We start from the raw sequence: 24,247 nt of genomic DNA on the forward strand, positions 1-24,247 counted from the left end.
TGATTTAGGCCTTCACTTGGATTTGAGCCTTTTTAACTTGAAAATACTTGACACCTTACCCCCAATCCCAAAGATTAAAACGTATGTTATTTCAAGACATTCTCGCTTCCGACCTCGTCACATATTGATGTACTTGGTCATGGATTTTCCACGTCCACATACGATGTGAAAGGTACCCTGGGTGCGTTGGTTGTTGATGTTCTAGGACACCGTGTCAAGTTCTGCCTGTTACATGCATCGTCTTCTTTCAAGATACACTTCCATTTTCACAGGAAATGTAAAGTTTACATACAGTCTCTTTCAAAATAGACGTCGGCACAACCAAACGTGAATTGACTTTTTTTTTCCTTCAACAACAATCACACATGGTGGGGTTTAGGCAACGAAAGCAAGTGGTTGGGTTTAGGCAACAAGAACACGTGGTTACAGTAGGTCTAGGCAACAAGAACATGTGGTTAGGTTTACGCAACAAAAACATGTGATTAGGTTTAGGCAACAAAAACAAGTGGTTAGGTTTAGGCAAAGAAAGCACATGGTTAGGTTTAGGCAACAAGAACACGTGGTTAGGTTTAGACAAAGAAAGCACATGGTTAGGTTTAGGCAACAAGAACACGTGGTTAGGTTTAGGCAACAAAAACGTGGTTAGGTTAGGCAACAAAAACGTGGTTAGGTTAGGCAACAAAAACATGTGGTTAGGTTTACGCAACAAAAACATGTGGTTAGGTTTAGACAAAGAAAACACATGGTTAGGTTTAGGCAACAAAAACATGTGGTTAGGTTTAGTCAACAAAAACATGTGGTTAGGTTTAAGCAACAAAAACACATGGTTAGGTTTAGGCAACAAAAACACGTGGTTAGGTTTAGTTAACAACAACACGTGGTTAGGTTTAGACAACAAAAATACGTGGTTAGGTTTAGGCAACAAAAACACGTGGTTAGGTTTAGACAACAAAAACACGTGGTGAGGTTTAGTCAACAAAAACATGTGGTTAGGTTTAGTTAACAACAACACGCAGTTAGGTTTAGACCACAAAAATACGTGGTTAGGTTTAGGCAACAAAAACGTGGTTAGGTTTAGTTAACAACAACACGTGGTTAGGTTTAGGCAACAAAAACATGTGGTTAGATTTCGGCAACAAAAACGTGTTTAGGTTTAGGCAAAGAAAGCACATGGTTAAGGTTTTGGCAACAAAAACATGTGGTTAGGTTTAGGCAACAAAAGCAAGTAGTTAGGTTTTGGAAAAAGAACAGGGTTCAGCTTTAGAATCTTATGGGACGCGAACACTGCTCTCTCTGTTGGACCCGTCCACCACCCATCCCACCTGCCCCACCCTGACATTCACAGCCTTACCTTTCGTCCTTGTCCCTCCGCATTTCCCCCTGAAGCCGCCGGGTGCCATGGTATGACACATACATGTTCCCCTAAATATCTAAAACAATGAAAACATAACCAGTAGCAACTTTATAGCAATAGAGGAGTTTTATTTTGATAAAATAAATAAAATAAAGACATTTACACTATAAATTGATATAAGAAATGCACAAATTGGTGCATAAAAATGTTGTTTTTGTTATATTCTTGTGACACATGACGATACCATGTAGCAGTAATGTCCCTGAGAGTCTCAACAGCAAGCATAGCTCATGGGACATTTAAACCTCTCACACACACACACACACACACACACACACACACACACACACACACACACAACAAAAATCTGATGAGCACATCCCCTTAAAGAAGAGTGACCCATCACACCTCCTCATCTGGGGAGGACACTGAAAACTGTTTGATGCTGATATAAACAAATCAAGCAGGAATGACAGCTTTACAAATAAAAAAGAGTAAGTAGGACATTTGAATGTATCATCTGTAAAGTGCCTTGAAAAATCTCTAAAATCTCAATTTGAAATGTTGTGTGTGGGCGGATAATTCCCCAAAGCCCATCTTCATCTGCGCCTAGCTGGTTGATTTACACGCAGCCAGAAGGATTTGTCTCCAACCATGGAGCAGAAATAGAAACGGGAAACATACTCATGCTACCATTTTCTGGTCCATTCTAATGGGACACATATAGTCTGTTGAGATCAAGGTACCTCAGTGCGATTAAAAATAAGTAGTAGTAGTTTCTACCTTGATGGAAGACAACAAACAAGTCTACATTTAAAACAGATACACTGTAAAAAATAATTCTTTGTTTGGTTTTTACACAAGCAGTATGTCAGAATTAAAGACCTGAAGCAACAAGGCAGTACAAGAAGCAAGGCTGGGGGAAGAGAAAGTAGGATGACGCATTTGAATAACATACTCTTTTTTATCTTTGAGATTTGGGGTAAAGTATCAAGTATTTTCAAGTCAAAAGGCTCAAGTCCAAGTGAAGTCACGAGTAATTGGTTTTAAAGTCTAAGTTGAATTGCAAGTGTTCTTTGATTTTGTCAGGTCAAGTCTGAATGCATCAAATTTGTGACTCGAGTCAAGTCAAAGTCAAGTCAAATTTGTGACTTGAGTCTAAGTCAAGTGACTCAAGTCCACATCTCTGCTTTAATTTATTCAATTACATGACTTAAAGGGACAGTTTACCCTGAAATCAAAAATACACAAAGAGTATTTCAGAATAAAAAGAAGCGAGACAACGAGTAGAAGAAGCAAAGCAGGGGGGTGAAAAGTAGAGTGAAACGTTTGAATAACAAGCCCGGTCTCACTCAGAAGCCACTTGTGATTTGTCAGAAACCAACAAAACCATGAACCATGGCCGGCTGCCATACTCCACTAACTTCTCTTCCAGTAATTGATAGCTATTAAACACTTTGAAATTAAGATTTTACAAAACATATGGTCATCTTATAAAGCATGATACATTTTTATACATTAACAACACTGAAAATTGAACAACATGAAGCTTACGTTTAGTTCTGACATGCACATTCTGTCGTTAATATCTGTAGGCTACTTGAGTAAAATGTTTGAGTGCAGGAGTTTTACATGTAATGGACAGAGGTGGAGGAAGCAGTCAGGTCCTTGAGTAAAAGTATTCAACAATGTAAAGAATATCATTATGCACAGTGGTCCCTTCCACTCACTTTTATTTATCACATTCTGTATTAATGTCTCTTTGTTATGTATGGATCAATTAATGTTTTTATGTCACAGCTGGTCACGGTGGAGCTCTTTCAAACTGCTTTGCATACAGCTGGGTAGTTCTAACAATGCATCATATCCTATGAGTTAATATGTTTTTTGTTTAAAATATTAATCTAAAAAGTACTTAAAGGGACATTTCACCCCAAAATCAAAAAAGATAAATTTTCCATGTACCTGCTTTGAGCACCACAAGCTGATTGCCATGTAGTTCTATTATACTGGAGAGAACACAGACATCTCTATGACTGACACCAAAAGAGTCTAAATTGATCAACAGCACTACAGGTAAGAGGAAAAATATGTATTGTTGATTCTGGGGTGAACTGTCCCTTTAAATAAAGTATTTGAATAAATTAAAGCAGAGGTGTGGACCACCTTTATCCACTTTGTTTGAACTAATCCGACAGGAGGGAACCATGAAGAACTAATGTTACTGAAACGTTAGCATCAATTGGAAAAAAATTATACGAAAGATAATTTTATTCGCAAACAAAAACTATGCTGTTAGAATGATATAATTAATGAAGAGTGCATCATGACTTGTTTGGGACGTGAAACTTTAAATTTAGGACTTGGGACTTGATCTGGGATTTGTCTGTCTTGACTTGGGGCTTGAGTGCAAAAACTTGAGACCTACTTGTGACACGCAAAACAATGACCTCTAAATTAAAGTTAGTTTCATCCTCTAGCAATTGAATTTGTTTCTTTTTGTGCTGTATTGTTACTAAAGTAAAAGTAAAAGGTCCCAATGCTTCCTGAACAGCTGCATGCCAGTCAGTTTTCAGAGGTCTACCTCTAAGTCACTGCTTCCCAACCTGGGGGTCCCGACACCTGTCAGGGGTCACCAAAGCTTCATGAGGGGCTGCAAGGCCGTCTTGATTTTAAGGGGTGTAAGAAAACATTTTTTTAGATATACAGTAGGCCTATTTTGCAGCACTTCATTCATTTCTGTGAAGAATACTAAATAAATTGCTATTTTTAAAGTTTAGATTATTATTTAAGCTATTAACTTAAAAAATCTCCCATGATAAGGGCACAGTGAAGACCTGAACACAGGCTATATTCACAGAGTCTTCACTTTCTGCTTAATGGCCCGACCTGATTTTGAAAAGTATGCAGTTAAAACAACCACAGAGCTTGTAGAACAATTGTCAAACATAAGAGAGAAGAAAACACTGAATTTGGCACAAAAAAAAACAAAACCTTGTATGCATGATGATTAAAAATAAGAAATATAATACAGACAAGGCATTTTACAAAAAAAAGTTAAACTCACCTTTAATGTAAAATTCAAAGGAAATAATCTGCTCAAAATTCATCCAAACCACTCTTTTTTTACACACACTTCCTGCAGTCATTGCATTCCCTATTTGGGTTAATTGTACAGTTTATCAGTTTAGTTTAGTTTAGACTAGTTTAGTTTATTTAAGAAGGGACAGTGCAAATTAATAGATACACATGGTATAAAAATGTCAGAATTAGCCAAAAGGCTATTTTTTATCTGTAGTCCCTTGGCCAAGACGTTACACAAGGCCATCTAAAATACCACAAGCCACAAAAACAAACAAAATACAAAACAAAACAAAATAAAGAAAAAAAGAAAACAGGGCATCCAGTCTAAAAGACTTCTTTGAACACATCAACAACACTAGTTTATCAGTGTTACTATTGTTATGCACTACATACGAAATATCCATAAAATATGTCATTTAGTTAGGGGTCATCACTTTACTCAAAGATTAAAAAATGGGCCCCTTAAAGAAAAAGGTTGGGAACCACTGCTCTAAGTTGTGCTTCACCTCATTTTCAGTGAAATTGAAAAGAAAATACACCTGTGGGACACCAGTGCTTCAGAGAGGCCAGAGCCGGGCCAAAGCACCCCAGTGTCCCCTAACAAGCAGCGTCCCGTCCGCTGCCTCCGGCCATGTTTACACATGTCTGTCATGATAACACTGCCGGAGGGGTCCGCAGCAGCTGTCGGGGCCCACAGTGTCGCCACGGTGTGGAGGTGAATGCAGAGATAAGCGTATTTTGAGGAAGATGATCAGGAGGAGGAGGAGGAGGGCGGGGGAGCAGAGGCGAGAGGAGAGTGGATGGAGAGAGAGTGGGACCCGGATGCTGATGCGAGTGAGACGAAGGAAGGAAGAGGGGAGAGAAAATATCGATTTACGGCAAGAAAACCGAAGGGAGTATAATACAGGGGGCCTTTACCCTGCGTGAACTGTTATCACAAGTGAGGAGGGGGATAAGGCAGTCGATAACAGTGCGGGCTAATCTGCGGACATCTGTGTTTTTTTTACCTGTGTATCCGCCGGTGAGGAGGGAGGAGGACACGCCAAAGGAGAGAGGAGAAGATGCTGTGATCCGCTACTTGCAGGGATGTAGAGAGACGGGGAGAGACAGGGAGGGGGAGGACTACGCTACGGCTAAAGATGGTTGTTTTGCTAGGGATACGCGTTTCACCCCGACATATTGCGAGAATGCGGCGGTCGTGTGATAAATCTTACCGTTTGGCGATGCCCAGAAACTTCAGGAGGTGTCGGTTTTTTTGACAGCGAGACGGCCGTTGGTCCGGGCGTTGAAGCTAAAGCTAGCCTCGCTGCTGTGTGGGAGAGCGGCGGCGAGGCTAAAATAGCATGTTGTTGCACCTGTAAAAACAGGCCTGACAGAGAGAATAAAACTGATTTAATTTACACTGCTAACACCCACTTGACGTATTTGACCGTTTGTCGGTAAAACTCAACCAGCAAAGGAGTTAAATCTTTGCGGCAGGCGTGAAAAACACGGTTATTTCCAAGCTATATAACGTTACACTGCGATAATTTTCTCACTAACCGTCATATCTAGTTAACGTCACACACGTAAGTTACACTAATAAGCAAATGTACAGGGGTGACACTCTTCAGTTAGCCTAGCTTGTCATCTTTATATCTAGGGTAGTGGTCAGTATTTAACGCATAAAAACCACCTAGTAACTCGCTGTCATCTCAGTTTTCTCTGCTTTAAGCTGTTTTTGTTCAATATCAACGTTATACATGTTTACCGTGCTTCATAACAACAATATTTAGCTTTGTGTATTAACCAGGTTTCAATGAAGGATGTCCATTCATCATCCAGATGTTGTAAATCAGCACCAGTGCTTTTATTACAGAGTGGCAGTGTTATCACTGAAATAAAAGGCACCATCTTGTATCCCACAATAACTGTATAAGCTGTATAATATCACAGTAATTGCAATAACAACTGTGCAGTAATAGTAGAGGTAGTAGTAGTAGTAGTAGTAGTAGTAGTAGTGTATTAGCCTCCAGTCAGAGCAGTATGAGTAAGGAACTGTCTCTAAGTCAGTCAGCTCAATATGTTGGGCCCTACCGACTGGAAAAAACACTGGGGAAGGGACAGACGGGTGAGTACACCAAACTGTATTTTTAAACTACAATTTCATGTAGAAATGTATGTGTAGATCAGTGGTTCTCAACCCTTTTCACCCCTAAATTTGACACCTAAATTGATACACATGAGGTCATGGAGCCGATTTGATAAGATCCATCTGAAAAGATTTTGGTTGTTAGATATGATTAAGACTAGGGCTGCAACGATTAGTCGACTATTGAAATAATCAATGACTATTTTAGTAGTCGACTAATCGGTTTGAGTCATTTTTCATAGAGAAGTACTATAAAAGTACAAAAATAAGAGTAAAAATACTCTTATTGCAGCTTCTTATGTTCACATATTGGCAGCTTTACATACTCTCCCATGACGGTGAACTAAAACCCTTTGGCGTGTGTACGAAATAAGACATTAGATGACGTAATTTTGGGGTTTGGGAGAGATATTTTTCAACATTTTGACACATTTTTCGATAAAATGATTAGTCGACTAATCGAAGAAATAGTCGACAGATCAGTCGACAGTGAAAATAATCGTTAGTCGCAGCCCTAATTAAGACTAGAATTCTTTAATTGTCAACTAGAGCTGCAACGAGAAGTCGATTAATCGTTTAGTCAATGGACAGAAAAGTAATCTGCAAGTATTTTGATAATCGAATAGCTAAACATTTGCTGGTTTCATGTTGTTGAAGAACATTTGATGCTTTACTTTATCAAATATAATAATAAATGGAATTGATTTGAATTTTGGGACTGTTTGCCAGATAAAAACTACCATTTGAAGACAACACCTTGGGCTACTTATTAGGCTATTTTCTTCGATTAATTGAGAACAAATAAAGGGCGTATTAATCAATAATTAAAATGATCGTGAGTTGAAGCCCTATTGCTAATAACTGAGGAGAAAGAGTCACTTTTATGAGTCTACTTACATTTGGCTCACCTCTATAATTAAAACATGAAAACAAACTATGCCCTAGAACTCCCTCAAGGCCCCCCAGGGGTCCCCGGACCTCTTGTTGAGAACCACAGCTGTAAATGATGCCTGTCTGTCTCTTATTTTTGTCTCCTTCATTGTGTCTGTCAGGACTGGTCAAGCTCGGGGTCCATTGTATTACGGGTCAGAAGGTAGCGATCAAAATAGTCAACAGAGAGAAGCTGTCTGAGTCAGTCCTGATGAAGGTACAGTGTGACGCTGCTGAGGTTGTTGCGGTGACGATAATGCTAATTTTGTATATAGCAGGATGTGCTATGCTGTACTCAAACTGCTCCCTATTCTCTATATTTAACTTCTATATTCATGAATTAACCTCTGTTCTGTTGCTTCAAAAATGACACTGAGTGGCGTGTGTGCTCTGCTTTAGTGTCCTCTTCTCTTTTTCTGTGCACCTATCTCTTCTCTATAACCAGGTTGAGAGGGAGATTGCCATTCTGAAACTGATTGAGCATCCGCATGTGTTGAAGCTGCATGATGTTTACGAGAATAACAAATACCTGTGAGTTCCCTCTGCATTCAAAGGAGCCTCACTACTTGGCTGAGTGCAGTCTGCATGCTCCTTTTTTGGTGCTGAATACTGAACTTTGGAGCAGGATGGGTATAAATATTACTCTAAGAGCTATATTAATCTGCTCTCATCACTCCAATTCTCACTTTTCCTTCATGTCCTACGATTATTCTGAAAAGTTTTTGATCTGTCTTGGGGAAAATACTCGCTAAAATGCTTTAACGCTGTTATAAAAAAGCCACTGGGGGAGTAGACAGGCAGACAGGTCAGCTGAAAGTGAGTACATAAAAAAAGAAATTACAAGATATCATCACAGTGTTGTGGTGCTAGAATCCAACATCATAAATTAGTGATATCTAACAGTTGAATGAATGAATGACTTGTCAATTCCCCTGTCTCGTAGAGACGTTTTAAATCACATCGTCGCCCCTGTGTGTGGACAGGTACCTGGTGTTGGAGCATGTGTCAGGAGGGGAGTTGTTTGACTACCTGGTCAAGAAGGGCCGGCTGACTCCGAAAGAGGCCAGGAAGTTCTTCAGGCAGATCATCTCTGCTTTGGATTTCTGCCACAGTCATTCCATCTGGTTGGTTTTTTGCAGAGAGCAGTGGTTCTTAAATTAAACTCTTGAAACAATGAGGAATCCATGCAAATTTGATGTGTCATTGCAGAATAAGTCACAAGACTTGATGTTTGCGGGCACTTCCTTACATTTCTTTTAGACAAATTGCCTGTTTGTGATGGCATACCAAGCACTACATGAGTGGCAGAACTTGTAATTGTGTAGCGAGAACTAATATTAAAGCCACAGTTAGCCACAGCTAGCTGCGAGGATTGTGCATATGCCAGGCGCAAACTCCTGGTTAGAATTCCTTCAGTGTTCATTGTCCAGGTTTTTACCAGGAGCTGAATTACCCAAAGAGGTCTCTTCCTCTCCTGAAGTAGTTTCACATTACAAATTTGTGTTTCTCCGACACTGTTTGGCTCGTTGCAATTGAGCTGCTAGCTTAGCACCTGCTAATGTGTGCTCATCTTTTCTTCTGATAAGTTAAGATCCAGATGTTCAGGAGGTTTTTTTATCAGGAGCCGAATATCAGCAGAGGTCTATTCCTCTCCAAAACAAACAGACCTAGTGATTTAAACCAGTATAAAAAACTGAATGAAGTGGTTTTACGTTGAAAAATCAAGGTTTTTTCCAATGCTTTTTAGCTCTTTGCGGAGGGGCTGCTAACTGCGGTTGCAGATGCAAAAATGCAAATGGAACCATGTAGAGCCAGTGTTTGGTTTGTGTGTCCTGGGCTACTGTAGAGACATGGTGATGCAACATGCTAATTATATTCATTCCGGCCTATATATCCCGCTAAATCCTACACGCTGGACCTTTAAGTCACAGTTAAGATGAAATACCATTATAAGCACTAGAAGACCTATAGTATCTGTTGTGTTTGTGCAGTCACAGAGACCTGAAGCCCGAGAACTTGCTCCTGGATGAAAAGAACAACATCCGCATCGCTGACTTTGGCATGGCCTCCCTACAGGTGGGAGACAGTCTGTTAGAGACCAGCTGTGGGTGAGTATCAACACCGTAAGTGCATTCATAAATAATGTGTACACATGTAAAAAACACACGGGTCAAATTTTTGCATTTCAGAAACAATGCAAATCTGTGCTTATACCATAATGTATTCTTCACAATAAAGAGTACAGTAGTTACCACACGAACAAGAGACTGTTGCTTGTAACACTTGTCTTTCATTTTTAGATCGCCACATTATGCTTGCCCTGAAGTTATACGGGTAAGTGCGCCTCAAATGTTGCTACCTGTAATATAAATGAGCAAACGATGTTAATAAATTATGAATTCAGCGGCAAATACGTCCTTACATGACACAAAGACATTACTAATTGTTTCAAAGTCATGAAAATAATTTTAAAAGTCTTAAGTAAGAGTGATTCTTGAAGGCACTTGAAGGCAAAAAGATGGTTTCACGGTATTTTGGACTGAGTTTGACTAATTGCTGGATTTAATGGATTACAGAGTTTCCTTTGACTGAGATTTCATGGATAAGCCTTAAATAGGATGAAAGTACCTGAGTGAATTTAATCAATGTATGTGGTTCATTTGTGTTTTCACTTAGTAGTTTGGAACTCATGTGGATTCTGTCTTTGTCAGGGGGAGAAATACGATGGGCGGAGAGCAGATGTGTGGAGCTGTGGGGTCATCCTTTTTGCTCTGTTGGTGGTAAGTTTTTTTTACTGCTGTCTTCACAGTTACAATTTGGTCCTTTTATAAATACCCCCTCGTGTGTTTGCAGTTCTTGCTTCACCTTTTTCAAGTCAAGTGTATTTTATCACATCTGTTTTTCCTTCCTTCCTTCCTTTCCTCTCTTTTGTTCTCCTACAGGGTGCCCTGCCCTTTGACCATGACAATTTACGCCAGCTTCTGGAGAAGGTGAAGAGTGGGGTGTTCCACATGCCCCACTTCATCCCCCCGGACTGCCAGTCACTGCTCAAGGGCATGATTGAGGTCAACCCTGAAAAGAGGCTCACGGTATGAGACAGTGCACATACACAGGGGGGTTGAATGCCGCCTAAACACCTGGACTTCGGTCAAATAGTCAAAAACATTATGTCCTCTGTCTTTCCTGAACACTTTTCCTTGAACTCGATAGAAAACTTTGTGAGAGCAGGGAAAGATGTGAAGGAGAATTCCTAAGGACTGACAAAAACAACAGCCGCTGTACTGCTTGCACTTACACTATGATGGCAGTTGTTATTGACGTGGGTCTATTGATGTATAAAGAGAACTGGACACAGCGCTGGAGGCAGGGCCAGGTTCATTCCTATGAAAGTTGCTCAGTGGCTCATGAAGCCAAAAGTCATTTGACTTCTTGGGTATGAAATTACCTGGATCTTCCCCATCATAGAGCATGCACACTAACAGACTTTGGCAGGCTGAGAGGCTAACTTTTGGTTTAGCCCTTCGCTAACTTGAATGGAGATAAAAGCTCCTCTACATCTTCGAAATGTTATCCAACCAAATGGATCAAATCCTGATAGTGAAAAGAGTCAGTGTTAGAGTCTGAGCAGGGATTGTCTGCACATAGCTCTCAACATGGAGGTGGCTGAGCCGGCAGCTAGCAGCTAACAGTGCTAACAGTTAGAACAATGCTAACAGTGTCAACAGAACCGGCGGGTGGGCTTCTGCAATGACTCAGTTCCATCACTTTATGTTGGGATGGCGTTACCAGCATTAACCGCTGTATGAGCGTAGTGTAGAACGGCGGTGTTTAGCTAACCACAGGGGTACACACTTAGGGACGTTCACGTGTTGCCTAACTGGCTACCACAACAAAGAACAGAGAAGCTCTCATTATAACACACAAAGATGGAAAGTGATTTCATTCTCTGCTCAGGACACCATTATTCTACCATATCTTTACATAGCAAATAGTTGTTAGCTGCTATATTAATGCTCTAAATGTCGCATACAGTTCCTTTAATGCCATGTGTGAAGGAGGTTTTTGGATAGTGGATTTGATTCTCCATACTTGGGACAATGTCAGTGTGTTCACTGCCAGAATAAAATATGGCTCAATAAGACTGCTCCAGCACACTTAGTGATGCATAATTTTCTGCTCTATTCTCAAAATCACTAAACATTGCAAAGTTACAAACTGTGATTTAGTATACAATATTTAGAACTGATGAGCTGTCTTGTGCGTGTCAAGAAAAGTATCTGGTGTGAAATGTTTACACAGCACAGCTCTGCGGCCATCTGGCTGCGAACAGACTGTAGAAACTAATGGCCCCATCTGCCCTGTCACCCTTTACAGCTAGAGGCCATCCAGAAACACGCCTGGTATCTGTGAGTATACGTTCATTTTTACATACACGACTGCTCAATGGAATACTGATTTAGAATGATGCTGCATCGTATTTAAACCAATACGTTATATCCGTGTCTTCCACGTGTGTTTTATTGTGTGTTGCGTATGTGTGTGGCTCCCAGGGGAGGTCGTAATGAGCCGTGTCCTGAGCAGCCTCCTCCCAGGCGGGTGTGTGTGAGGCGAATCTTGTCCCTGACTGAGCTGGACCCAGATGTGTTGGACAGCATGCACTCGCTGGGTTGTTTCCGAGACCGAGGCAAGCTCACACGTGATTTGCAATGTGAAGAGTAAGTATCGCTTTTTCACCCCTGAGCATGACCATCGACCAGGAAAACAGAAACATCTAAACATAATGCAATGTAACAGCCATGCAGTAAACACACCACTGCCTTACTTACAATGGACAGTTATATGACTATGATATGGTGTGATTTAAAAACTTTATTGTCTTGAAAGGTTAAATCATTACAGTGTTAATGTTATTCTGGTCACTCAGTCGTGTACTTAATGAGTTACAGCATCTTATTTTTTATTGACCCCTGTGTATTGTGGACAGACATTTTGAGTGCCGTCTGGAAGCAGACAGGGGATACGGCTTCCTCTCCATCACGCCATGTGAAACTCCTGTTCTGAGTCACTAGCCACGGGGTTAAAGAATGCAAGATGGTGGATAGACTGCAGCTGTGCGATCTAGCCTCACAAATATCAAAGTCATAGCGCAGTCAGGTGCTCCTTGTCACAACAAAGTGATAGTGAGGGCTTCAAATGATGCACTGGTTTGTGCTAAAAAAAAAAGTCTGCGTTTTGTTATAACGTATTCAGTCTTTGGAGGATCCAGCTCTGTGAACTGAATAAACTGTTAAAAGCCAGTCTTGTAGCTCTGTGGTGCTAACACTTACCACTTACCACAGACTCTTTAGCAGGGTTACCAACTCTAATGACATATGACTCCCTTCGACATCATTCTCTCAAAATTTTAAAATCTTATCTGATGTCTTTTTTTCTCTCTGTTTCAGAGAAAACCAGGAAAAGATGATCTATTACCTACTGCTGGACAGGAAAGAGCGCTACCCCAGCTATGAGGATGAGGACTTGCCTCCGCGCAATGACGTAGGTCAGTCATTAGGGGGCAGGAGGGTTCCACTCAAGGGACGGAGCTGCTTTTCCCAGCCTCATTTGCTGTGAAGCGATTGTACCACAGTCTGTGAGTCTGGTTCCGAACACAGGTACTCATTACCTCTGTCGATGAATTCGGGATTATTTAAGATAATCTATTAAATGTTATTAAATTTTGGATTAAATGTTTTGCACTGAGAGCCTTTAGCCTAAGAATCAGTTACTGTGTACCCTCTTGGTGGGTTTGGCTTTGTTGGCAAAAAGCCTCTCTAGGTTTGTCTGAAATTTGTACAAAAATTATGGATTTTTCTGGAGCTGTGTGCAAATTTTTTACCAACAGTAAGTCACACGATACGATAATTAAACCAGACTTTGCAGGACATCTGCAAGATTTTTCTGTGGGACAAAACCGGGAGAGGGCAGCTATTCTGTCTGAGCAAATCAAGCTAAGTTTATCACAGTCACAGATGGTGCAGTGAGCCAAAGAGCCTGTGGAAAAATCACTTTCAACATAACGTAAAAAGAAAAGAGAAAATAAATGCATAGTGACAGAGTGACAACAGGGAGCAGAGGGATGAAGACGCAGCAACATCTCTTACTAGCAGGAAGCAATATGGATTATTAGAAATGTGTTTCAACAATGCCGCTTCCAGGAGAAAGAAACAAACCCTCTTTTTGGGAGTGGTGTTAATTCGTTATGGCAGTTGCACAACATGATATTTGATAAATACGTCTTCTACAGCGGACCCTCCTCGAAAGCGAGTTGACTCTCCAATGCTGACGCGCCACGGCCGCTGTCGCCCAGAGAGGAAAAGCCTGGAGGTGCTGAGTGTTACTGAGCAGGGATCCCCTACCCCGCCTCGCAGGGCCCTGGACACAGCTGCACACAGCCAGAGGTACAGTTCAATAGACTTACACATATACAGAACACACTATAAATGTTGCATCCCAAGAATGCATTCAGTCACACACACTCTCTTGTTGGTTATATTCCTTTTTGACATTCTCTTAACCTCTTGTCTCTTCGTCAGGTCTCGCTCAGTCAGCGGAGCATCAACTGGACTCTCCTCCAGCCCTCTCAGCAGTCCCAGGGTAAGGGCCTGTTGGCCACCTTTTAACAAACTGCGCACTTACAAGTGTTGCTGCTTTGATTACCTGCACTATCTCTGAACATGATGCAAGCATGCAGTATAAAAAATGCATTTCCATTATTATTTTGTGTTATTTAACTCCCTCTGTAACCAAGTACAGTTAAAGGGTAGGTTCACAATTTTTGAGTCTGTCTTAAAACAGTAGTCAGGTGCCCATACGAGTCCTGAAAGCTGTAATCATTCCCCAGTTTATGCTGGCGATTAAAAGATCCGGTCTTTGTGTTATGGTCCCTCAGCTCAGCTGTGAAATGCTGTCTTGTAAGCCTCAAATTAGCTTAAGATAAACCATAGGAATCATATTTACATAACAAAGACTGCAAAGTTTGTCCCCAATCACAAAAAACTAAGAGTTGTTGCAAGTGGACCCAAACTCAAAACCCAGAGCAGGAGGCAGATAAAGTTTAACAGGTTTAATGCAGGAGTTAATGAGGCAGCAGACGACCAAGGTGAGTGAATGGCTGGTCAGCGTGGTGGCAGAGGAAACAGATGGAATGAGCTGGCAGGCACATGAGTGGCACCTACTAGTAGAGTCACTTGACTAGAGACCTGAACACAGCTACCATGGAGACTGAAACAATGACTTGGCATGGAGTGGTAGAAGAGCTGAGGTTGATACGCAGGAGAGGTGATGAGCAGATTGCCAGCACGTGTGTTGGATGAGCGGCAAGACGGGAACGAGACAGACGCATACGGAGAGGCAAACCGGGGACATGGAAGACACAGGAGAAGTGGGGAATGCAGGGAGACACAAGAGACAAACTCTTTCAGTGTTTATATGGGGACCTGACTTTTGTTTTAAGACACACTTGAAGAGTTGTGAACCACGATAGCCTTCTGTTTGTGTGCTGCAGTGTTTCCCAGCCAGCAGAGTCAACATGGTTAGCATTGTCATTGCGCCCTCGAGTGTACATTGTACTTATGTTTAGGTCATGTGTATCCTTACGGTTAGAATCAGCAGAATCAGAATCAGATTGAGCTTTAAGGGCTAAGTCAGTGTGTACACATACATGGATTTTGAATACAAAGAAATTGTTCCAAATTAGTGTGCAACAAATTTGAAAGAAAGACTGAATAAGTAAGAGATATATAAAGAGTAGTAACCACCATAACATTCTCACTGGCCTCCATGCTGCTTTCTACTTTCTGTTTTCTGTTTTCCAACCTATCCGTGATGTCGAAGGTGACACACCAGAAAAAAAACCCAAAAGAGCCATGTTAGCAAGCTTTCCCATGTTTAAAGAAAACGCTAACACACACTAATTTTGTTGGAAAAGGGGTAATACAGTAAGGATGGCAAAGCTAGGTGATAATGGTATGGTTAACAAGTTGTAATTTGGGATTTTAAGATGCTGACATTAATCTGGGACTCGGTAATAATTCAGAATTATTATTTTCTTGTAGGTTTTGTGACATTATTTCGAATTATATGAACATGTATTAAGCCTTTTCAATGTAAATGTGAATGCTTTACTAATTATGCTGTAAACTATCAATATAGATTTTGCTGTGATACATATTGCAAAATTGTTTTTGCCGGTATTGCCTGCTCAGCATTCAACTGCTATCAAATTTTTAACCACACTTCACAACCCCCCGAAAATATCCATTTATCAAGCTCCTCGGTCATTCTTGCACATCACTGCAACACCACTTCCTCAGATTTAATCTCTCACCCAACAGGAGGTTTGTGTGGCATCTCTCTTCTGTCTTCATGTCACTTCTCTTCCTCACCATGCATGATCTAGTTGTATGCACAGTTATTAAGAATAGAGCCTTTAAATAAGATAATTTATTTTGGTTTGTGGGATAATTTGCTTTTCTGGTGTGCGTATGTTTCTAAACTGCATTTAAACAGTCTGTAGGTTGTAAACTGATGAACATTAACTGATAGCAACCACTGAACGGTAACAACTTCACTGCCGCTGTCCTTTGTCACTGCATTTTTAACCCTGTCACTACCACAGCTGTCACTAAACCCTCACTCACATAAGATACAAATGGCTCAAACGACTGAAATGAATGCTTTTATAGTCAGCACTGTTAATACAGCATTTGACACTCTCACTACTCACAAGATGCACTCTTTTGTCATGAAGCATGATATTCATTTCCATACTTTCTCCATGTTCCATCCCTTCTCTTTCTTGTTTTCCATCTCTCCCACCCCCCACCCCACCTCCCCACCCCACAAACCCAACCCCCAGTCCTATCAAAGCCCCGTCTTCACTTTCAGCCAATCAGACGTCACCTCTGCCACCGCTACTCCCCTCACAAAGGAGCCCAAACAGGGAAACGCCACCACTCCTCGCTCAGCACGGGCTCATGACAAGCCCAAAGCTCCCCCCAACCCAAAGACCCAGACCCTGCCCACCAAGGGACCGGCAGACCGACCCCATCTGCAGCCCATCAAATCCCTGCCTCTGCACAACCCATCCTCCCGCTCACCCTCCCCTTCTCCGCTCCTGTCACCCATCCCTCGTTTCTTCTTCCCCTCGTCCTCTGTCCTAAAGTCAGTGACTAAGAGCTTCTACCCAAACTCTGCCCACTCTGTGCCGCAGGTCACTCCCCAGGGCTCTCCGTTGCCCACACCCCTGGGCACCCCTGTCCACCACCCTCACCACCCCTCCTCCACCCCGCCCTCCTCTTCCTCGTCCTCGTCCTCCTCGCGGGCGGAGGGAGGGGGAGGGGTGGGCTCACTGTCGCTGACCCCGCCTTCCAGCCCAGGAGGGGGAAGCGGCATGGCGGCCAGCAGCTCTGCTCACTGGAGGACCCGCCTCAATTCTTTCAAGAACAACCTGCTGGGCTCGCCCCGTTTCCATCGCCGTAAACTGCAAGGTGAGTTTTGTAGGTTTAACTCAGTGTTATGTGGGAGTTACGTCATGTTTTAACAGATGCACTGCTATCTGCACAGGTGTGGAACAACTAAACTTAAGTAGGTCATCAGTTTCCAGAGTTTTCTCTGCTCTAACACTGGGAAGACATTTCTGTTTCAGGCCCTCTACACTGGCAATGGATTATATCTCAAAAATTTTTTTCCTCTGGCTTACAGATAAAGTTCTAATGTTGTACACAAATGTCAAATTTAAAGGGGCAGTTCACCCCAAAATCAAAAATACATATTTTTCCTCTTTCCTTTTGTGCAGTTTATCGATTTAGATTTTTTTGGTGTGAGTTGCTGAGTGTTGGAGATATCGGCCGTAGAGATGTCTTCCTTTCCTCAAATATAATGGAACTAGATGGCACTCGGTTTGTGGTGCTCAAAGCGCCAAAAAAATACATTTGAAAAACTAACCCTATCTTCGCACAGAAGGAAACGTGCATCTACTGCTAGCTCATTTAGCATCCCTGTCCCTGTCGTCCGTGAAGAGATCCACGCTTCCTTCTTCGCTGTGATACGTTTGGCAGGTGTAGTTCAGCAGAAAGAAAATAGTTCCTACAGGAAACTGCTCACAACAAGATCCGTGGATTATCTTGAGTAACCAGGTCATGATTTCTGGAAGGAGAAATTGCTGTTGTCAAGTGCCATCTAGTTCCATTATACTCGAGAAAAGGCAGAAGTCTCTGCAGCTGATATTTCCAACTCTCAGTAGTCTACTATCTAGATTGATAAATAGCACAAAAGGCAAGAGGAGGAAAAAATATGTATTCTTGATTTTGGGGTGAACTGTCCCTTTAATTGTGAGTTCTCTCTTACAGTTCCTACATCAGAAGACATGTCCAGTCTAACACCAGAGTCCAGCCCTGAGTAAGTCACACTCCCTGAGATATATTGCTGAGGTTTCACTTGTTTTCAAGCGTGTTGTTTTCTGTGTTTGTGTTCTTCGATGTTTTCTATGACTCTGCGTATTCGCTCCTACTGTATATTTTTTTGTCGTGCTACCAGGCTGGCTAAGAAGTCGTGGTTTGGGAACTTCATTGGCTTGGAGAAAGAGGAGCAGATCTTTGTGGTGATCAGAGACAAACCTCTGAGTTCCGTCAAAGCCGACATTGTCCACGCCTTCTTGTCTGTGAGTATCTGATGCGGTCTGTCTTTCACGCCTCTCACTATCAAAGCTTGTTTGTAGAAGGCATGGCTCTCACTGTCAAAGCCGTAAGGACTTCACGCGCACTCTCATACTGTGTACGCACTTCATTTCTTTTCATTATTTCAGTCTTCTCTTTATTTCAATCTTGCTCACTCGTGGCACGTTGATGGATCACTTTGCTTTCACCAATGGCTCACTCTTTCTCTCCTCTCCTCACCCTCACCCTTTGTCTCCCTATACTCACGTTGGCCCCCGTACCTCTCCCGCCTCGTAAGTCTGTCGGTCTCTCTGCTTCTTCTCTGTCTCCCCACCACGCAGATCCCGTCACTCAGTCACAGCGTCCTCTCACAGACCAGCTTTCGGGCCGAGTACAAGTCCTCCGGCGGCCCCTCTGTCTTCCAGAAGCCCGTCAAGTTCCAGGTGGACATTGCTTTTTCCGAAGGCGAGAGGGAGCGAGACAGGGAGAGGAGCGAGAGGGAGGGCAGGAGGGAGACGGGAATCTACAGCGTGACGTTCACCCTCATTTCAGGTAAGTGGAACATTAAATTAAACCTATAACTATTATATTTTGGAAGAAGTTTTGGCTGTACAACTTAAAATAAAAGTTTGACAGTTTTGGAAGTTTGGAATGTCCTCGTCTGATACAGTCAAGCTAGCTGATTCATCCTGTTTCCAGTCTTTATGCTAAGCTAAGCTAACAGGCTATAGCCTTACTTTTAATGGGAAACTTTGATATTTTTCAATCAGACCATATTTTCCCATGTGTTTGTGTCTGTGTGACTGAAGGAGACAACATTTTTGAAGCTGGTTCAGTTGAGCAAGAGCGCTGCAGTCGGCAGCAGCAAAACATTCTGCTGTACGTCCACTAAAGTGCTTGTTTTTGCCACTGACAGGCTCTGATTATTATTCTGAGTGTCTGACATTATGAAAAGGATTCCTACAGAGATAGACCATTATGTTAAAGAGTAAGATCCCTTTTTTAAATCAGAAACAGCCTCGAAATTGCTATCGCCAAACCCACCAGACTCCAGTTAAATAAACAGCAATTTTATCATTGTAAAACACACTTCATTGAAACTCAACAAAATCAAAATAAAACTCACAAAACTGACATGGTTCACCTTTCAGCTGTTACAGAAATCACCAACTCTGGTTTGGTTAAAAAATAAACACTTAACTCAGCCATTTAGATGTGAATATATACTGGCTCTATGCACACTAAAATTAATGTTTTTTAAGTGGAGTCTGGTAGGTTTGACAATAGCAATTTTAGGGCTGTTCCTGGTTACACAAAAGGGATTTTACTGTTTAACAAAGAGGTCTGTCTCTTTAATGATCCTTTCAATAATGTTGTCAGACACTTAGAATAATAATGTAAGCCTGTCAGTGGCAAAACAAGCACTTTACATTGCAGCCCTTTTCGCCGCTGTCAACTGAAGCCCTGTCTCTCAATATTGGACCATTTTCAAAATTTGCTGTCTCCATTAGTCACTAGGACACAAAAACATGGTAAAATAGGGTCCAGGTTGAAAAATACCAACGTAAACCTTTATCAGACAGATATGAAAGTTACATCAACTTTTCAATCTAACTACACCAGAAAGCAAAAAGTCTAAAATGTTGAATCATTCTTTTAAATTCAAATAATTCCTGGCTCTGAAGCTTTGCCACATCCTTTGTCTTGTTTACTTAATCTCCGATTCAGCCAATTCCTAAATGACATTATGATTGCGGTACTTTTTATGCTTAATTTGAAGGCTGTATTTTGTGTAGACATAGGGCAACTGACATTTAGGGTTCAGCACTCCATTGGGAAGTACATTGTTGAAGCATAACCACCTTTTTTCAAAATAGCATAGCTGTGGTTCTTGTACTGGATCTCAAGCATCATATTGTGCATGCCTTGCTGCATCCCCAGGTCCGAGTCGCAGGTTCAGACGAGTGGTGGAAACAATTCAAGCCCAGCTTCTCAGCTCCCATGATCAACCCATGGTACAAGCCCTATCTGGTGAGACTGCTTTCACATACCTGTGCACCCACTAGAGTAAAAACATGTAACATTTTTCCCCTCTGACTTTTTTCTTCTAGGTACGTACATGGGCAGTCTTATTTTTACCTCCTTGGTGGAGTTTGTGTGTTTGTCAGCAGTATTACAGAACACTACAGTCCCGATTTAGACGAAACTTGGTGGAAGGGTGTAGCATGAGCCATGGAAGAACTTAGTAAATGTTGGAGGGGATCCAAATCACAGGGTGGATACACAAATTATTTTCATCTTTCGTCAATACTGCGAGATAAGGCATTTGGCCATGGCAGAGTTTTGCGCTTTCAAACTGCCCTTTTAGCTTGTGTGTTTCTTATGCTTATTTGTTTTTGAAATATCTTTAATTTGACTTATTTTCTTGTGCAGGAAACATATTCAGTAGGATGATTCTGCTACGTCGTGAATTTTCTGACTATTGCATATTTAATCTTTTGTCCAAGCAGGTTTTAGTTTATTCCAAGCAGTGGTTTGTGTGGAATCAGCATTAACCTCCATTGCTGCATGCTTAATGTTATTTGATGACACGGTTGTTTTCTGTTGAAACAACATTCTGTTTTTTACTAAGTATGCCCTTGAAAGGTCGCAGGCTCTCATCACCTGCAGAGGCCGAAGCAGAGGGAGAATGGTAGTTGCCGCCTCCATTTTCAGGCTAACCCCCCACTTTTTTAATCACACCTACATTAAGTTCATTTCTAGCCCTGATCCGTGGAAACTGTAGCACACATACATCGAGAGTGACTTTCCTGTTCTCCTCCTGATCCCTTCCCAGATGAGAAGAACGGCCGACCCCACGGGACCCCCACCCGCCAAAACTCGAGGCGCTCCGAGGGTGGGGGCGACAGGTGCGAGTGGGGTGACCGGGCAGATGGCGGAGGCATAGGAGGCAGCGGGGGAGTTCTGCAGCGCAGAGGCTCGGCGAAAGAGAGAACCCGACTGCTGTCCTCCAATGGAACCCAATCCCAACCGTAGGATAGAAAAGCGAGACCACGCAGCAGGGTGCCTGAACCACAGCGGACAGAAGACAGTGTAACTTCATCACCCAGTATCCCTGCAAGCCATGAGCTACTCCTATTCTTCCTTGACTAAGTTATTGAAGGTGCTTGACCATAGCAAGGATTGAGCCGTCATGCTTTTTTTTTTTTTCTTCTTCTTCTTTTTTTTTTACCAACTCGACATTCTTTTGACGTTTTGGATCACCAGGATTCCTACCCTTAAATGAGAACGAAGTGTTAAGGAATCACCCTTTAATGATAAAAAAAAAAAAAATATGTGAATGAGCAGTTTGGTATCCATCATAGATACAGCTTCACAGATCAAAACTAGGAATTTTGAAGTGCTAATGTGCATGCCAGTTAGCAAATCAGCCTGCTAAAGGATGCTGAAACGATCAGATAGGCTAGTCTACCATATCATTATAATACAGTATCTGACACCAAAAAGAAATAACGGTCTTGTGATGGTTCTCAAGATTACTCTTAAAAGATTAACCGCTCATATCATTATCAAGCGACATGCAAATACCAGTCCATACTGAGAGAAATCATAGATGAACCCTAAGAGTTAGCAACCTGCTCCCACTTCACCGAGTGGTGACGAGCTGAAAACAAAAGGTCCTGATTTTCTCAGGAGAAACTACATCCTGGAATTCCAGCAGTGTCTTCTCCTGACGTAAAGAAAACCAACAAAGTAAGCTAAGTAAGTGAATGTGAAAAAAAAAAAAGATATTTTTTTATTTAGTTTTTATTTATTGTTTACACGTTTCTTTTGAGGATGTCAGTAGCACAGTGATAGCAGTAATTGAAAACAGTGTCGAGGGAGGTTGGAGGAGTTGGGTTTTTTTTTAAGAAGGCGTTTGTTTAAAGTTAAATGTTTTGATTCTTTTGTATTTTCTTTCTACTCAGAGACAATACGAAACAATGCATCTAAGATTTTCCGCATTGGACCCCTTGTTGCTCTGAAGAAAAGTATTTTTGATTTGAACAGAAATATGAACATTACTATATGATGAAAAGAAAAAAAAACACTATGAGTGAATAGTTCCATGAACCTCATCACAGCTGTTTGTGCCCAGATTGAATGAGAAGAGCATTCCCCGGCCTGTGGATCGAACAGACGCCACCCTTCTCGTTGAGCTTGTCTCCTATCGCCATAGTATTCATGTACTGACTCAACAAAACAAAACAAAAACGACGACAAAAAAAAAGCAAAGGAAATCCATCAATGGACATTTTCATAATGCCAGACTTTAAAACGGCTTGCGATGTCAATTCCTTGTTGAACGGGACTTCAAAATGGGAAGCAAGCAAAGAGTCTCCTAACCCCCCCCGACCCCATGCTCCTCACTTCAGTGTTCACCAACAAGCCAAGTAGTCCATCACTGCACCCACGCTCATCGCCGAGAGTCGCGCCATTTCTGCTAGCAGACGTAGCAACTCAGACGGTCATGTGTCACTCCAGCACTCTATCAGAGTAGTCGATGTGTTTCACCAGTCTTCCATACAGCACAATATGCAACAAAAGTGCAGAATGTTTTCAGAGAGATACACAGTGCTACAGTTGTTTATTTTAATTGTATTTCTTTTTTTATATTTGTCCACATGCCTATCCATCTATTTATTTATTTATTTATATTTATTTATTTGTTCACATGGTTGTCATGTATTTGTCTACAAACTAGATTTTACGCCAACAAAAATATATCAAGAGCTAATTCAAGAATTCTAATTCATTTCTTGTCATCACTCTTTTTTTGCGCTTCTTTCTGAGAAGAGGAAAGACTTTGATAGCAGTGCTGACAAGTTGATTTCATCTCGCTTCATTTATATCATGCTTATCTTCGGTAACTGGATCGTGTGTGTGAGACAGGTGGATGACGACCGAGCGAGAGTGAGCTGAAAACTTCGCAGCAGATGCATTTTGAGCTGATGTCACGTACGGAGATTTTCGACTGACCCAGGAATACTGCATTAACTATCACAGCCGGACCCTAACAGGCACATAATTTTCTCTCACGCACATTAAACGCTTGCTACTTCGCTTCATCTCTTGCTTTTAAGCCTTGTCCCTTTGACCTGTCTGTCTGCCTCTTCACCTGCTGTGTAGCCATCATCACAAGAGAAACTGTACAGAGTTGTTTGCCTCACCGTCCGTACACACTCTTTGATTGCTCACCGTCACCAGTTTCATCTTTCTCATCACCACGCCACCTTCTTCACGTCTCATTGACCCAACTCTGGCTAAGATTGTAAACTATTCTCCATTCATAAGGGTCAGTAGAATAAGGTGTTTAAAAAAAGAAATGTCTGTATCATAATTTAAATATAAAAAGTGCACTATTATAACTATTGCCTGTGATAAAAAGAACAATTATGATTGAATTGATGGTCAAAATAAAGAGAGATCCACCTTATTGTTATGGTTACAGTAATAAACCCTAAATTCATGTGTGTGTCTATTTAGTTTCTGGGTTAAAATGGTGTCTGTTCATTGTAGGTGGCTGTATCTTATGGTTCTACCACGTGGATGCAAACATTATTCGTAGTATTTGCTGTAATAATAATCACAACATGAACCTAAATAGTTATTCTCAAACAAGATAAGCGTGAGAAAAAATAAGCATGAAAGTTTTTCAAGCTCTTCCTGGAGCTTTCAATCACATCTTAGGGTTTTCTTGGTAAATGGAATTTTCCAGAGCTTTCAACTAAGTTGGGGTTACTTCATCAGAACACTCACCACCACCATAACATAAGACTGTGAGAAGTGAAGGTTTAAGAAGGATCTAGTAAGTGAGTTAACATTTCTTTTGCCAGGACTAGAAATGTGTATGGATAGTCTGTCTGAACAATAGTCTCACTCAAAGGCTGACTTTAACTGTCTCAATGAATGAATTTTATTCCAAACATATGACAGACATTAAAACACAAATTGATCTTATATAGAAAGTCTTTTTCATAGTCTTTATTTTGAATTTTTAACATAAAATGT

The 24,247-nt window shown here is 41.4% G+C and overlaps 1 protein-coding gene across 7 annotated transcripts; it reads left to right on the forward strand.

Annotated features, from left to right (window-relative positions):
* The first annotated feature begins 5,295 nt into the window (after positions 1-5,295).
* brsk1a (BR serine/threonine kinase 1a) lies at positions 5,296-23,691 on the forward strand. 7 transcript variants are annotated; one of them, XM_050060662.1, is made up of 19 exons: positions 5,296-6,548; positions 7,622-7,716; positions 7,945-8,030; positions 8,483-8,623; positions 9,491-9,607; positions 9,800-9,833; positions 10,211-10,279; positions 10,442-10,588; positions 11,874-11,905; positions 12,050-12,214; positions 12,944-13,041; positions 13,786-13,939; positions 14,075-14,135; positions 16,399-17,029; positions 17,891-17,939; positions 18,078-18,201; positions 18,538-18,748; positions 20,138-20,227; positions 21,033-23,691. In XM_050060662.1, exons 1-19 carry the CDS (start codon positions 6,464-6,466, stop codon positions 21,230-21,232), a joined length of 2,589 nt encoding a protein of 862 aa, XP_049916619.1. In that variant the 5' UTR covers positions 5,296-6,463; the 3' UTR covers positions 21,233-23,691. The 7 variants fall into 7 exon arrangements, with proteins under 7 accessions (XP_049916619.1, XP_049916618.1, XP_049916620.1 ...); XM_050060661.1 differs by having other exon boundaries at positions 20,138-20,224; positions 21,018-23,691; XM_050060663.1 differs by having other exon boundaries at positions 17,906-17,939; positions 20,138-20,224; positions 21,018-23,691.
* Positions 23,692-24,247: the final 556 nt, after the last annotated feature.

The sequence above is a fragment of the Epinephelus moara genome, chromosome 13 (genome assembly GCF_006386435.1).
Source record: "Epinephelus moara isolate mb chromosome 13, YSFRI_EMoa_1.0, whole genome shotgun sequence".
Taxonomy (NCBI): Eukaryota; Metazoa; Chordata; class Actinopteri; order Perciformes; family Serranidae; genus Epinephelus; species Epinephelus moara.